This window comes from Vigna radiata, unplaced genomic scaffold, assembly GCF_000741045.1.
Source record: "Vigna radiata var. radiata cultivar VC1973A unplaced genomic scaffold, Vradiata_ver6 scaffold_43, whole genome shotgun sequence".
NCBI lineage: Eukaryota > Viridiplantae > Streptophyta > Magnoliopsida > Fabales > Fabaceae > Vigna > Vigna radiata.
In genome coordinates, this window is record NW_014542924.1 from 1317938 (window position 1) to 1333455 (window position 15518).

A 15518-nucleotide genomic window follows, 5' to 3' on the forward strand; every position below is an offset into this window, starting at 1 on the left:
ATTACTCTGTATAGATGTCCTTCTATGATTAAACCGACGTCAACATGAATATATAAAGAGGTTTAAAATGACACTAACCGACGACTATGTTGTTATAGACGTCGGACATGGCTTTAACCGACGTCTAACAACAATTTTGTGTTTTAGTGCAGTTTTGATCCAGGCTTTCGGTAGCATTGTGTAACATTCTTCTCTCGCTAGTTTCCTCACAAAAAAAGCTTGCGTCTTTTGAATCTTCTAGTCCTTTCAACCCAAAATCGAATCTGGGTCCATGGCTACTTCCCATTAATCAACCACAACAGAAAAAAATTACGGTGTCGAGAAGTAGACAAGGACCCAAGTTCCACTTTGGGTCGGAAGAACTAGAAAACTCAAAAGATCGCCACTCTTCTTGTGAGGAAACCAGCAAAGGAAGAATGTTGCACTATGTTACCCAAAGAGAGGATCAAAACTGCACTAAAACACAACACAAAGAAAGCAAATTTTAATCAGTTCAACGACAAGATAATCGATAAAAAACTAAAGAAAGTTTAAACGGGTAAAATAAAAAAAACACCACGCACCTGGGATGTAAGAGAGAAAAAGGAGAGGACGAAGACAATGACGTTATGAGAAACGACAACGCAATGCAGCAAGAGATAAACAGTTGAGGAGAAGCAGAGAAAAAGGAGAAGAGATGAAGACGCGATTGAAACTGAATTTTGAGAAGAGTCCGCGGTCTATTTAAAATGAAATGGGGTGTCGGTTGCTTCAGAAACCATGTCTAGGAAGCTGAAAAGATTGACGTTTTGGTTTCCTGTCAGGGAAGTCAACGTCGGTGCCCCTAACAGCCGACGTCTACAACCCTCGAATTTGGTGAAAATACAGGAAAGTAGATGTTAGTGACAATCAGAACCGACGTCTACATTGAAGAATTTTTGTCTTCCCGCCTTCTAGACAGGCCTTAGACGTCGGCGTTTGACTACGTGACGTCTAATTGCTTGGGGTATTAGGTGAACAACATTAATTGTAGCCCAATCGACGTTGCTTTTTCACGGGATCCGACGTCTATTCGACGTCTAAAGTTGAACCGGTTGACGTTTGATTTTCCTGTCAGTGATGTAGACGTCGGTGCCCTTTCCAGCCGACGTCTAAGCTCCTGGGATTTTTGTATAGCATTAATTGCAACGTAGTAGACGTCAGTCCCCTGAAAACGCCGACGTCAATGGACTGTCTTATCACATACCTCAGGCAATTGGACGTCAGTTTGTGGCAGGTCCGACGTCTATGATGTCATAGACGTTGCCTGACATCGAAACTGACGTCTAGTTTTCCAATTTATTTACAATAATGCCACCATGCATTAGTAGACGTCGAATTTTCACAAAACGGACGTCTAAGGGGTGACGTTAAACAACGTTTTTGCACTAGTGAAATAACCATATATCAACAAGAATCAATTCAGTACATGAGAGTTCACATGGTTACATCATCCCCTAACAACAAATAGAATTTAGTTCCCCATTGTCATGGTGAAACAAGATATACAATGGAAAAAGAATGAAAGATAAACCCTAAATACCGAAAAGGAGTGCTCCCAAATCCAATTTTGCCTCCAGAGAGTCGAAAAGTGTGAATTTGCCCTTCTTTTGCCAAAAGATACAAACCCTAGAACATCCAAGTCCTTAAATAGAGCATAGAAAAAGTCCAAGCCCCACGTCGCCGGCACTGAGTGCCCCAACTTAGGGCATTCTAGCGTGAAAGAGTGAATATTGGTTCTTAGCGCCCTTGAAAGGGCGCCCAAATGTGGAATGGTACTCGAGAACTGGCACTCAACGCCCCAAAAAGGGCGCCTGAGCGTGATCCAGAGGCTTTTTACGTTGAGGGCCTAAAAAAAGAGCAGTCAGGCGTAAACTAGTGGGTTATGGCACTAAGGGCCCCAAGAAAGGACGCTCAGGCATCCTATGATCCTCCTTTCAGATGCTTTTTCAGTTCTTTCTGAGTTTCAACTCCTTATTACTTCAACTCCTCTTTCAAGTCATCCAAATTTCCTACAAAATCAAGGGAATTCGTGATAGAATCATAAAGTTCAACCTCAACTCTCTTATTCATACAAATAAAGCAAAATCATGTGTTCAAGCTAGTTTCTAAGTTAAAAAGGGTACATTTAGCATCAATTTTAAGTCACAGATAAAGGTAATTTCAATCGTTTTCAGATCACAAGCATATGATCAATAACACCTGAATCAATTATCCAATCTCTACCCCTAGAAACAATAGAAAGATTAAGAGCAGAGTTAGATATACTTGACTTGGTCACAAATCATGTTTCTCCTATTGATTTTTATCTAAAGTGTTATGAAATAGGTTGGCTTCATTTTACACTAAGAGGGGGGTGAATTGGTGTTAGTTCAAATTTAAAATATTTTCGCAATCTTGGTATGAAAGTTCAAAGCTTTTGATCTTTCCTTGAAATGCAAGTTATTGAAAAATGTAATGCAGCGGAAAAATGTAGTTGACTGCTAGACAGATATAGTCGACTAAATTAAAAGAGTGCAGCGATAGAAAAATCAAACACTGATTTTTATACTGGTTCGGCCAACAATGCCTACATCCAGTGTCCTTCCAACCTTGGAAGCAAATGCACTATAATGGTTGCGATTTTTACAAGAAGGAATTTATAGAAGCACCACGAAAAAATATAAATCTCCTCTCTAACCCAAAACCAAATATAGCTGCACACAAAAACCAGAATTGCAGCAAGAACCCCCTCTCCTGCAATCTGCACCCACGTTGAACAATCCTCAACGTGTCACCAGCACTCTTCACAAGATGCCAAGCCTATCACAGCACACTTCACAAGTTGCCATGCCTATCACAGCACACTTCACAGGTTGCCAAGCCTTCAGTCAAATGCAGCAGTCTTCACAGGATGCCAAACCTTCAAGATCAAACCAGAAGCACCNCCTTCAGTCAAATGCAGCAGTCTTCACAGGATGCCAAACCTTCAAGATCAAACCAGAAGCACCTTCTTTGTGCAGATGTTGATCAAACAGTAAGCGCAATTGACTCCTTAATCTGAATCTCTCTCAAGAAAGATCACCACGTCTTCTTGGAGAATTCTTGGAGCGTCTGAAACTGAGAGCTTACTCTGAAACAGGACAATGAAAATGTTAGATCACAAAAGTCTCTGAACAAATTGTGTTTTGTTTCCATTTATAGTTTTCCTGTCAGTCTTAGTTGAATGACCTACTAATAGAGTCGACTGAATTAAATCAGTTATAACAAACATTCAACACACAGGCTCCTTAGTCAACAGAACTAACACACATTTATGACAGTTGACCCAATTAGTTAATCTTAACTAAATTTTGAAAATATAGCCGTTGGAGCAAATAGGCAAAACAAAATTCCAAATACAACACTAATACAGTTGAATAAGTGATCCACACTGTCGACTGACTCATGATAAAAAACTTTGAAATTCTTTTCATCTCAAAATCTCATCAAGTACACGTGTACAAAATCTGTACAAAGATTTTAGCTTAATCGACTTCATTACCAGTGTAGTCGACTAAACTGAACCTTTGTTACAACAAATATAAGTTCATAAAAGTACCTGTGAGGTTTTCTTTGGAAATGTGTAACAGTAATCAAAAATCATTTTAACACATGTTTCAACACATGCATGTTCCAAATATATAACACATATTTAATCATAGGAACATCTATGTAAAATAACAAAACATGTTCAATAGAGACAATCTTGAAAACAATATAGCATATCAACTGAACATGTAGTACTGAAACATATGTACTGTTATTAAGAAATGTGTTGTCATCATCAAAAACCAGTTAGATATGGAGTTTCTGTTGTCAACAATCTCAACAATCTCGCCCTTTTTTGATGATGCACAACCATGATTAATAACTCAACCATGTTTGCACAGTTCCACATATAACAGAGTGAAAACAGATTTCAAAAACAGTTCAGAACATTCATTTACTCTACAAATACAACACAAATATCATCAAGCAGATACAATATGTTATAGCAATTCTCCCCATATAGACTTGCAAACATACACTCATTAAAACTCTCCCCCTTTGTGCATTAACAAAAAAGCAATGCTTGAAATTTATGCAGTTTTTTAAAATCAGAGAAGCATCAAACAAATATGCAATTTTAAAACATTATTGATGCTCTCTCAATCATAATTTCATCACAAAAATATATGTAAGCTCCCTCTGAAATATAGATGTGTGTGATGAAACATGTGTAAAGAAGTGATATTCCCCTTGTCATTATGCTTGAGTTTCAAAAACAGTTTGATGCATAATGCAGAATATCACAAATCAATTTCCAGTTTAAGCACAGATTTGTGTCATTGGTACACAATTCAAGCACATACATATATGCAATGACACAAATATCATCAATCTCATAATATTATCTCAATTAAGATACGAAATCAGATAAAAAACAGAGATAATATCAGATTATAAATGATTTAAGCATTCAGTAAGAATAGAAACAAATTCCAGTCTTGGAATTTTTTAACCCAGTTTAGACGCAGTCAAATGCATTAAATCATCAGTCGAATGCATTGCTTTCCCAACTGTTGAATTCCAATTGTATATATCCAAAGCAATGTCCTTCCTGCAAAACCTTTCAAAAGCCTTTTCCAGATCAAGTATAGTGGTTATGCAAGAATAATATTTGAAGTTAATGTAAAGAATGCATGACAATTATAGCACAGTTGACTTCATTCATAACATAGTCGAATTAATCATTTTACATTACAATCATTAAGAATTCCAAGTTCATTTATGATTGTAAAAAATCTTTTTTTGTTCAATGATTTTGTAAAGATATAAGCCCACTTATGCAATGTATCTACATACTCTATTTTGATTTCACCCTTATTGATATGATCTCTAATAAAATGATGTCTTATTCCAATGTGCTTAGTTTTTGAATGCAAGATCGGATTCTTAGTTAAATTTATAGCGCTAGTACTGTCACATTTCAAAGGAATACTTTCTATCTTAATGCCACAGTGCTCTAATTAACTCTTTATCCAAAGAGATTGTGCACAACAGCTTCCAACAACTATGTACTCAGCTTCTGTGGTAGATAAAGCCACACAAGCTTGTTTCTTTGAATTCCAAGAAATCAGAGATGAACCAAGAAAATGACATGTGCCACTAGTGCTTTTCCTATCTAACTTACAACCCCCCAAGTCAGAATCACTATATCCGTTTAGAAAAAGATTTGATCCATTTGGATACCATAGTCCAAGATTTTTTGTACCTTTGAGGTATTTGAAAATTCTTTTAACAGCAGTAAGATGTGATTCATTAGGAGCAGATTGAAATCTAGCACATAGACAGACACTATGCATTATGTCAGGCCTACTAGTAGTAAGATAAAGTAGTGAACCGATCATACCTCGAAACATTCTTTGATCTACACCTTTTCCAGCTTCATCTAGATCCAATTAATAGTTAGTTGCCATTGGTGTAGCAACATCTTTGCATTCTGTCATCTTAAATCTTTTCAAAAGATCATTGTAGTACTTAGATTGATGGATGAATATCCCATCTGTGGTTTGCTTCACTTGTAGTCCTAGGAAACATGTTAATTCTCCCATCATAGACATTTCAAACTCTGCCTGCATGACTTTCGAAAACTCTTTGCACAAGATAGGATTAATTGAACCAAAAATAATTTCATCAACGTAAATTTGTACATACAGTTTATCATTATTTGAGGTTTTTATGAAAAGAGTAGAATCAACCTTTCCCCTTGAGCATCCTTTCTTCATAAGAAATTCACTTAACCTTTCATACCATGATCTTGGAGCTTGCTTTAATCCATATAAGGCCTTTTTGAGTTTGTAAACATGATTAAGATATTCAAAATCTTCAAATCCAAGTGGTTGCTCAACATATACCTGTTCCTTGATATTACCATTCAGAAAGGCGCTCTTAACATCCATTTGATACAACTTAAATTTCATTGTAGATGCAATAGCTAAAAGTATTTTGATAGCTTCTAGTCTGGCTACAGGCGCATATGTTTCATCATAGTCGATTCCTTCTTCCTGACAGTAGCCTTTTGCTACTAGCCTTGCCTTGTTCTTTATGATTTCACCAGAATCATCCATCTTATTCCGAAAGACCCATTTTGTACCTATAACTTGTAACTCAGGTTTTCTAGGCACTAATTCCCACACATTATTCCTTGTGAACTAATTAAGTTCCTCTTACATGGCAACTATCCAATTTTCGTCACTTAATGCTTCTTCAACTTTCTTTGGCTCAATTTTGGATAAAAAAGCAACATTCATGCAGTACTGGTTCAGTTGTCTCCTGTCGATACACCTCTTGACATTTCACCAATAACGTTTTTTGTTGATACATTCTTTGGTACCTTCCAAGTCTTAAACGACTCAACCTTAGGAGATTCGACTTGCTCTGTTTCAACTTCTTTCTCAATAATTTCTTTAGGATCTTCTTCATTACTTAAGTTATCGTCTTCTTCAACATTGTTCCTGAATTATTTAGAATGGCTTGAATCCATGATAAACTCATCAAATGCAACATGAATAGATTCCTCCACATTCATAGTTCTCTTGTTGTATACCCGGTACGCCTTGTTATTTAAAGAATATCCTATGAAAACTACTTCATCAGCTTTTGAATCAAACTTTCCAAGATTCTCTTTGCCATTATTCAATACAAAACACTTGCTTCCAAAGATTCTCATATGTGAAATTTTTGGCTTCCTTCCTTTGAGCAATTCATACGGTGTAAGTTTCATTATAGATTTGATGATTGTCCTATTCAGTACATAACACGTTGTGCTCACTACATCTGCCGAGAAGTATTTCAGCATGTCTCTATCATTCAGCATTGACCTTGCCATCTCTTCAAGTGCTCTATTATTTCTTTCCACAACTCTATTTTGTTGTGGTGTTCTGGGTGCATAGAAGTTGTGAGTGATTCCTATTTCAGCTAAGTATTCATCAAAATCCTTATTTTGAAATTCTCCTCCATGGTCACTTCGGATAGCCTTGATTTTCAGATCCATTTCATTTTTCACAGCAGTGGCAAATCTTTTGAAGACCTTGAGTGCATCACTTTTAACTGCAATGAAATAAGTACAAGTATATCTTGAATAATCGTCTACAATAACTAGTCCATAAGAAATACCTCCAAGACTCTTGGTTTTGGATGGTCCAAATAAATCCATGTGGAGTAGTTGCAGAGGCTTCCTGGTTGACATTTCACTCTTACTTTTGAATGACTGTTTGGTTTGCTTTCCTCTTTGGCATGCGTCACGTAACCTATCAGTCTGAATCGAATCTTAGGCAGACCATTCATTAGATTCTTGGAGACAAGCTTGTTTAGTTGACTCATGCTAATGTGAGCTAGTCTTTTGTGCCATAGCCACACATCTTCTTCCTTAGTCATCAAGAAAACAACAGATTCGAATGTATTATCTAAGAAATTGATTAAGTAAATGTTGTTTACCCTTTTTCCTACCAGAAGTAGTTCGTTTGTCGCCCCATTGCTGATTAGACAATATTTAGGTTCAAAAGTTATCTTCATACCTTTATCACACAGTTGGCTGATGCTAAGCAAGTTGTGCTTCAACCCTTCAACAAGTAGAACATTTTTAATCTCATAAGAAGAAGGAGTTTTTATTTTACCTATGCCAATTATCCTTCCCTTGTTGTTGTCGCCATATGTGACATGACCAGTAGCCTTGTATGATATATCAATGAATTTTGTAGGATCTCCAGTCATGTGCCTAGAGCAGCCGCTGTCAACATACCAGGTTGGACTTTCATATTGTTGTTCTAGATCAGGCTTGAGTATTTTGGATTTTGCCATCATGATCAGTTCTCCTTTATTCTTGTCTTTCTTGGCATCCGCAGAATGATCTTGACTATTCATCTTCTTTAGAAATTTTGTAAACTTACTATTCAGCAAGATCGATTTCTACGTCTGTGTGCAACCTTCTTCCTCACGGGTTGCCTTGCATTCCAAGCTACCTGTTTTGAAGTTTTCAAAGCAACCATCAGTTATATATTTTAACCTCAAATTACAGGGAGCAAATGCAAAATCAATTTCAAAATCATAAGTTTTTCTTGAATGCGAAAAAGAAGTCGTCCCTAGGTTTTACAGTCGAATAAAATAAAAACATAGTCGACTAAATTTTCAAATATCTTATGAAAACCAGCTCCGGTGCCAATTGTTATGAAACAGGTTGGCTTCGTTTTACACCAAGAGGGGGTGAATTGGTGTTAGTTCAAATTTAAAATATTTTCACAATCTTGGTATGAAAGTTCAAAGCTTTTGATCTTTCCTTGAAATGCAAGTTATTGAAAAATGTAATGCAGCGGAAAAACATAGTTGACTGCTAGACAAATATAGTCGACTGAATTAAAAGAGTGCAGGGATTGAAAAATCAAACACTGATTTTTATACTAGTTCGGCCAACAATGCCTACATCCAGTGTCCTTCCAACCTTGGAAGCAAATGCACTATAATGGTTGCGGTTTTTACAAGAAGGAATTTATAGAAGCACCACACAAAAATATAAATCTCCTCTCTAACCCAAAACCAAATATAGTTGCACACAAAAACCAGAATTGCAGCAAGAATCCCCTCTCCTACAATCTGCACCCACGTTGAACAATCCTCAACGTGTCACCATCACTCTTCATAGGATGCCAAGCCTATCACAACACGCTTCACAGGTTGCCAAGCCTATCACAGCACACTTCACAGGTTGCCAAGCCTTCAGTCAAATGCAGCAGTCTTCACAGGATGCCAAACCTTCAAGATCAAACCAGAAGCACCTTCTTTGTGCAGATGTTGATCAAACAGTAAGCACAACTAACTCCTCAATCTAAATCTCTCTCAAGAAAGATCATCACCGTCTTCTTGGAGAATTCTTGGAGTGTCTGAAACTGAGAGCTTTCTCTGAAATAGGACAATGAAAATGTTAGATCACAAAAGTCTCAGAACAAATTGTGTTCTGTTTCTATTTATAGTTTTCCTATCAGTCTTAGTTGAATGACCTACTAATAGAGTCGACTGTATTAAATCAGTTATAACAAACATTCAACACACAGGCTCCTTAGTCAACAGAATTAACACACATTTATGATAGTTGACCCAGTTAGTTAATCTTAACTAACTTTTGAAAATATAGTCGTTGGAGCAAGTAGGCAAAACAGAATTCCAAATACAACAGTAATACAGTCGAATAAGTGATCCACACTGTCGACTGACTCATGATAAAACACTTTGAAATTCTTTTCATCTCAAAATCTCATCAAGTACACGTGTACTGTACAAAGATTTTAGCTTAATCGACTCCATTACTAGTGTAGCCGACTGAACTGAACCTTTGTTACAACAAATATAAGCTCATAAAAGTACTTGTGAGCTTTTCTTTGGAAATGTGTAACAGTAATCAAAAATCATTTTAACACATATTTCAACACAGTCATCAGAAATAACCAATTTCTATCTTGAAAAGGTGAGGTTTACACCCACTTATATACTCTAAATTGACCTTTTCTCTAGTCGATGTGGAACTTTTCAACAAAATTAACTTTATTTAAAAGTATAAAAATTAAAATTTTATTTTTTTATTTTAATTTTTTTTCTATATGCAAATCATTATTGGGATTTGAATTAATAATTTCATAAATTTACTCAAACTTATTGTTACTTGATCAATCTGAAGAGCTTAAATAGTAAACTAAGACCTTAGTTTAGATTGATAAAACCTTTTTTTTTACTACTTATTAAAAAAAAAAAATCTTTTGTTTTGTATCTTTAAACATTCTTATATGAAATTAGACAAATATTTCAGAAAGGTGATTATTTATCTATAAAGACAAAATGAATTGCATAATTAAAATAATTTTAAAAAACATGATTTAAAAATATTATTAATTGTTTAGATATTTTAACTAAATTTGTCAACTTAATTTTATAAAATACAACTTTTAAAATTTTTATCTTTCTATTTCTTTTACGAGCCAATTCATTACTTCACTGACCCATCTATCTATCAAGCATCCCTATTTGAAATTATTCATAAGTTTTATGTATTAGAATATGAAACACTCCGTCCCAACTTGTGAGTTGGTAGCTAAAATTCAAAACATATAAAATGGTTTTTAATTTATACAAAAGAAGAAAGAAGGAAAAAAAAAAGTTCAAATTCATATTTTCTTTTTAAAGAAGAGAATTAGGTACAATACATGGCATTGTATTGTTAACATTAGAATTATATTAATATCTACAAATATCATGTGACATGTCAATATAATATGGATTTATCTATTATTATTTCCTTAATTTTTTATTTTTAACAATTTTGTAGCGTTTTTATTCTTACGCTTTTTTAAGCTGTCAGGTAATAAGATTTATTATAGTTAATTAGTAAAAATATATATACGCATGTGTTTTTACTTTTTTATAATAAAATACAATTAAATTTTATAATTTTATTTTAGATATTTTTTTTATCTAGTAAATAATTATTTTATTATAAGTAATTGTGTTAATTTTAAAAATAATAAAATTTGAAAATAGAAATAATTAAATTTAAAATAAAATATCACTTTAAAAATAAAATTAATTAAAAAACGTTATTAAAAGAGTAAAATAAAAAAAAAACAAAATGTGAACATAAAATAAGAAGAATAATTTAGATAATAATATAGATGATCTAACATTCGTGGTAATAAAATCTAGTAACTTGTACCATCAAAATAAAAGAGAATAACATGTTAATAAGAGAAATACAGAACGTAAGATATAAAAAGTATTTAGAACTAAAAGCAACTTTTTAAAAAATTTGGACTAAAAAAATATATTAAACCATCTTTTGCCAGAAGTTCCACCAAGTGATCTGCATGGGAAAGCATTATCAACCATATCCTCTTTTTGTCATACATTTCAAATATGTTTTAAAATAATATCTGATTGGGTTAGGTATTTTTTTCTATTACGATCAAAACTTTAGCTAGCAACCTCAATAGTAAGAACATCTGCTGTTTTGTTTGTGAAATCTGTTCTCTTTCATCAAACCTATTCCACATGAATAATAATATAATAATAGTAATAAAAAAATAAACTATTCTCTTTTCTAGTTAATTCAATATATCTACTCTAATCATTACTCAATTATATCAATATACGTTTTTGTTTATAAAAAAAAAATAGTTTTTATACCAGAAATGTGTAGTTTAAAATTGGAACGAGCTGTTTAATAAGCCATTACGTACTTTTATTTGCATTATTTATAAGAGAACATATAAAATATTGAAGAAAGGAAATATCTATAGCTAAAGCAAGTTGTTGGTAAAGAATTTATAATTAAAAGTAATTGAATTGTTTAGAATTAACAGGAAATATTGTAAACATTATTATATTATTTATCTATTCCTAATCCTTGTTTTCCATCAGTGTTTGTCGTTGATAGTTGTCATGAATATAAATTGATGTTTAATTTAGAAGCAATTAAGGGACAATAGAGACCCACATGGCACGTGATTTATGTGTGAGGTTGTTTGAAAATGAAGGAATAGCTCCCATCAATGTCGGTTATCTTTTCTGGTTCGTTATGTTGTTTCCTTTCTTGTTTAGTCAAGAACTATGAATGATTAATGGAAATGATATTGTAAAGGGACATAGTTAGATAAGAGAATGCAGCTCTTCCTTATTTTCTATCCTTATAATTTCTATGGGTATGCATGGATGCATATCAGCCACTCCATGCATGTGGTACTCAAAGTGCCGTGTGCTTATTAGTACGAACTTCTTCATACTAATATCAGAGCATGAAGTTGAAGGGAGATTCTGAATTTCAGCTTCCAATATCAGAGCAGCTTTTGCAGTGGAGCAAGAATCATGGTGGCCACATAAAATATCTGGGAGAAATTCACTGAACTTCTGGTACTGAAAATGTCAAAATCTAATCCATCCATGTAGGAGAAGAGGGAAGAAACAATTTCCCTTCCGCTACATTATTTTAAGATTTATAATTCAAAATTAGATGACGGTCAAATAAATTCAAATCTTTTTTGGGATACTTCCTACCTAATTTTACACAGTAGTACTAAAATAAGATAGGTAGACATATATACATGTATAACATTTTGGAATTTAACAATATTAGAGACAAATTTTAGATTTAGGAAGAACTACAATTTTCATGAAAAATTAGCATTCATGAAGAGTTATAATTATTCATGAAGAGTTGCTATTCGTAAAAACTTACAATTATTTATGAAGAAATGTAACTAATCAAAATCTGGTATCTCTTGGATTGATGCCTGATCAACATCTATATAAAGAGATTATGTCCTCTACTGAAATTCATTTCGTCATTCTCTTCACACACAAATCAATTTTTGAGAATCATATTCTTGTTTAACGGTAATACTAAGAGTGAGTATCATCATTGTATTATTTCAAAAGCGAATTTCGTGATCCTCTCACTCTTATAAGAGACGAAATATTATTTTTAAAAAAATGTGTATTCACACCTAAAAGATTATATTGTGTATATTGTATCTATGTATATGTATATGTAGGGAAAATTAAAATTCACTGATTTTATATTCTTCAAAGATATGAAAGAAAAAGGTAATAGTTTTGATCGACATATTCGATGTTTTTGTTTATCCTTTTTCCAGGCATTGTCATTTGGAACATCGGTACATAGTACATATTGACAAAACTTATGGCAAGAATTAAAATTTAGTTAGGTAATATGATGTAAATAGTCGTCTCAAGATGTGAAACATCCAATCTAATCTAATATCATATATCACTAATTATATCTTCGACATAAAATCAAATATAAATACAAATATCTCATTTTATAAACTGCTGGATTTTTATATTAAGTTATAGGCTTAAAAATAACTTCTTCCTGTGACATCAAAGATTTTCTTAACAAAATTTATTATACATTTTGTTTTAGGTTATTATCAAATTATCTATAATTATTTAGTTTTACACTTAAAATATTAAATTTATCAACATGAGAAGATGGGTTAGAATATATATATATATATATATATATATATATATATATATATATATATATATATATATACTCAAAATAAAATAAGATTATAATATACAAATAAATATAAATTTCATCTTAATTATTTTTTATGATTGAATTAAATTTAAAATGAAGTTCTAATAGTACAAAAACAAGTTATAATATGAAAAATAACTCCAATCAAACTTACAAAAAAAAAAAACAGAATACTTCCATCTCAATTCGTTTTTTCTTCACGCTTAACCAACTAATTATATTTTATTTTTGCACTAAATTTCATTAGTTTGAGTGTTTTACTAAAATTGTAACCTATTAACCTCTTTTATCAATATCTTTAAACTATTCTTGTTTATAATTTAATTTATGTACTATTTACTTTTAAGAAGTGTAAGCAACTATAATTTAATTTATACATCGTACATGTATAACTGTTTGGAAAAATCATTGACGTCTAAGAGTGAGTACTTTTGAAATTCCAATACATTAAAAGAAAGTGAAAACTGATGGTGAATTGAATTAGATCTCTAAAAAAGAACTAATCATAACATAAATCAAAATCAGAAGTCAGTGATTTTAATGGGTTAAAGTAAAAATAAATAAATACCTGTTACAAGCAAAATTTTAGAGACAAGTTATAACTTGACTCAAACCACTCGTTACCAGAACTAAACCCTTTTTCTCTAAACCTAACCCAAGTTGATTAACTTTTCCTTGTTATAAGTACATATTTAATAAGTCCCTTGTACTTAACTATTATTATGAAGTGGGCTTTAAGCCTACTATCATGTTTGATATGTCTATACCAAAGAGTGTGTTGAAAATTCCACATTGATTAGAGATAAGCCAAATTATAATATATAAATGGGGTGCAAACCTCACCATAAAAGCTAATTTTGTAGGGTTGAGTTAGGCTTAAAATCTTCTTCACTGTTCGTTTTGTGGAGTTGAGTCAGACTTAAAACTCGTTTCTAATAATTATAAAATTATTTTATTACTTTTATTTAGGCACCATATCTTAGGTTGCAAATCTTTGTTGATTAACGAATGGCAAAGTGCGAAGTGTTCATAGAGTCATGTTGCGAACTAAATAATGAGAAGTGAACGAAGCCATTCATGGTCTTAGCTTGGATTCTCTTTTCCAAGCAAAAGGGTGTCATTTTCAGGCAGGACAGAGCAGGAGACAATGATTTGAACCAAAATTGTAGCCATTGTTTTTCTTGTCCTGGAAGAGTGCAGTGCACCACATGTCTTCACATCCTATTGGAAACTACTTCTATATTTGCCTATAAAAAGAGACCAACAACAAGATTTTCAAGCAAATTCAAGGTTTCTCAGGAATACCATATATTCAACTACCATGGCTATGTTACCCACCAAACGCTTCCTTCTCCTTGCTCTTCTCTTGCTTTGTTTCCTTTCCATTAATGCTAAAGGTGACCTTACTTTCCTGTGTTTTTACAAATTATATTTAAATATGTATTTTTGTGGTTCTAAGTTTATCTTTATTTTGTTTTTAATTTTTTTTAAAAAGTTGTTAATTTTAATCCCAGAACGGTAAAATTTCTACTATCATTAACACTGGGTACCCAGAACTATCTTTAAAAAAAAGGAAAATTAGAACTACATTAATTAGTATCTATTGGAGTAAAAACATGTTTCACTCTTCAAATCAGTTATCAATACAATTATTATGTGTATATATAATCTGAGTTTATATAATTTAAGTGTTGTTTGATTTTTGCTTACAGCCAGAAGTTTAAGAGAGACTAAGGATGAATTAGCTCCAGTTTCTGCAGAAAAGAGCCATGAAAATCAGTTTAAGGTAAATGAAGGAGGGGAACAGGAACAAGACAGTGGTGATTTGACAACGATGGACTACACTCCTGCAAAAAAGAACCCTCCAATTCATAATTAGTTCTTAGCTTCTTTTATTTTCAGTTTTGTCAGGAAGAGCATATAATTGCTTTTCTGGGATTCTGAACTTTGATGAAAGTAGCAAGTTCTACCTAGTTGTTTTGATCAAGCAGTAGTAGATGCATGAACTTAGAAGTTAGAACTATGTAAATAGTTTTTGAGCTAAGGGGGGCATAGATTTGATAGAATTTGCAAGAACACAGATGCATAATATATTCATCTTGTCTTTTCCATTCTCAAACATTCGAGTTGGTGTAAGCAATTTGAAAGAGTAACCACAATGAAGATTTAATCAAATTGAAACTTCAATCTAGATGTTGTTTTCGTGAGTGATTGAAGTCAAACCCATATTGCAACTTAATATAGAAGCTGTAGAAATGCATGAAGGTAAATGAAACAGTATATGCAAACACAAATGAGTGGATCAGTCATCACAGCCATCAAGATAAAGATATGTCAAAAAATGTAATAGTATATTTGAATACTGAATTTGCATATTTGAATTTATAATTTT

General features: G+C 32.7%; 1 protein-coding gene across 1 annotated transcript; it reads left to right on the forward strand.

The window, feature by feature from the left end:
- Nucleotides 1-14213: 14213 nt before the first annotated feature.
- LOC106752740 (root meristem growth factor 9) lies at nucleotides 14214-15518 on the forward strand. Its single transcript, XM_014634482.2, has 2 exons — nucleotides 14214-14523; nucleotides 14839-15518. Exons 1-2 carry the CDS (start codon nucleotides 14448-14450, stop codon nucleotides 15003-15005), a joined length of 243 nt encoding a protein of 80 aa, XP_014489968.1. The 5' UTR covers nucleotides 14214-14447; the 3' UTR covers nucleotides 15006-15518.

Bases quoted from the DNA above. Each gene is read 5' to 3' on its own strand.
- LOC106752740 (XM_014634482.2), top strand. From the start codon at position 14,448: ATGGCTATGTTACCCACCAAACGCTTCCTTCTCCTTGCTCTTCTCTTG. The intron at 14,524-14,838 runs GTGACCTTACTT...TTTTGCTTACAG, and splicing joins CCTTTCCATTAATGCTAAAG to CCAGAAGTTTAAGAGAGACT.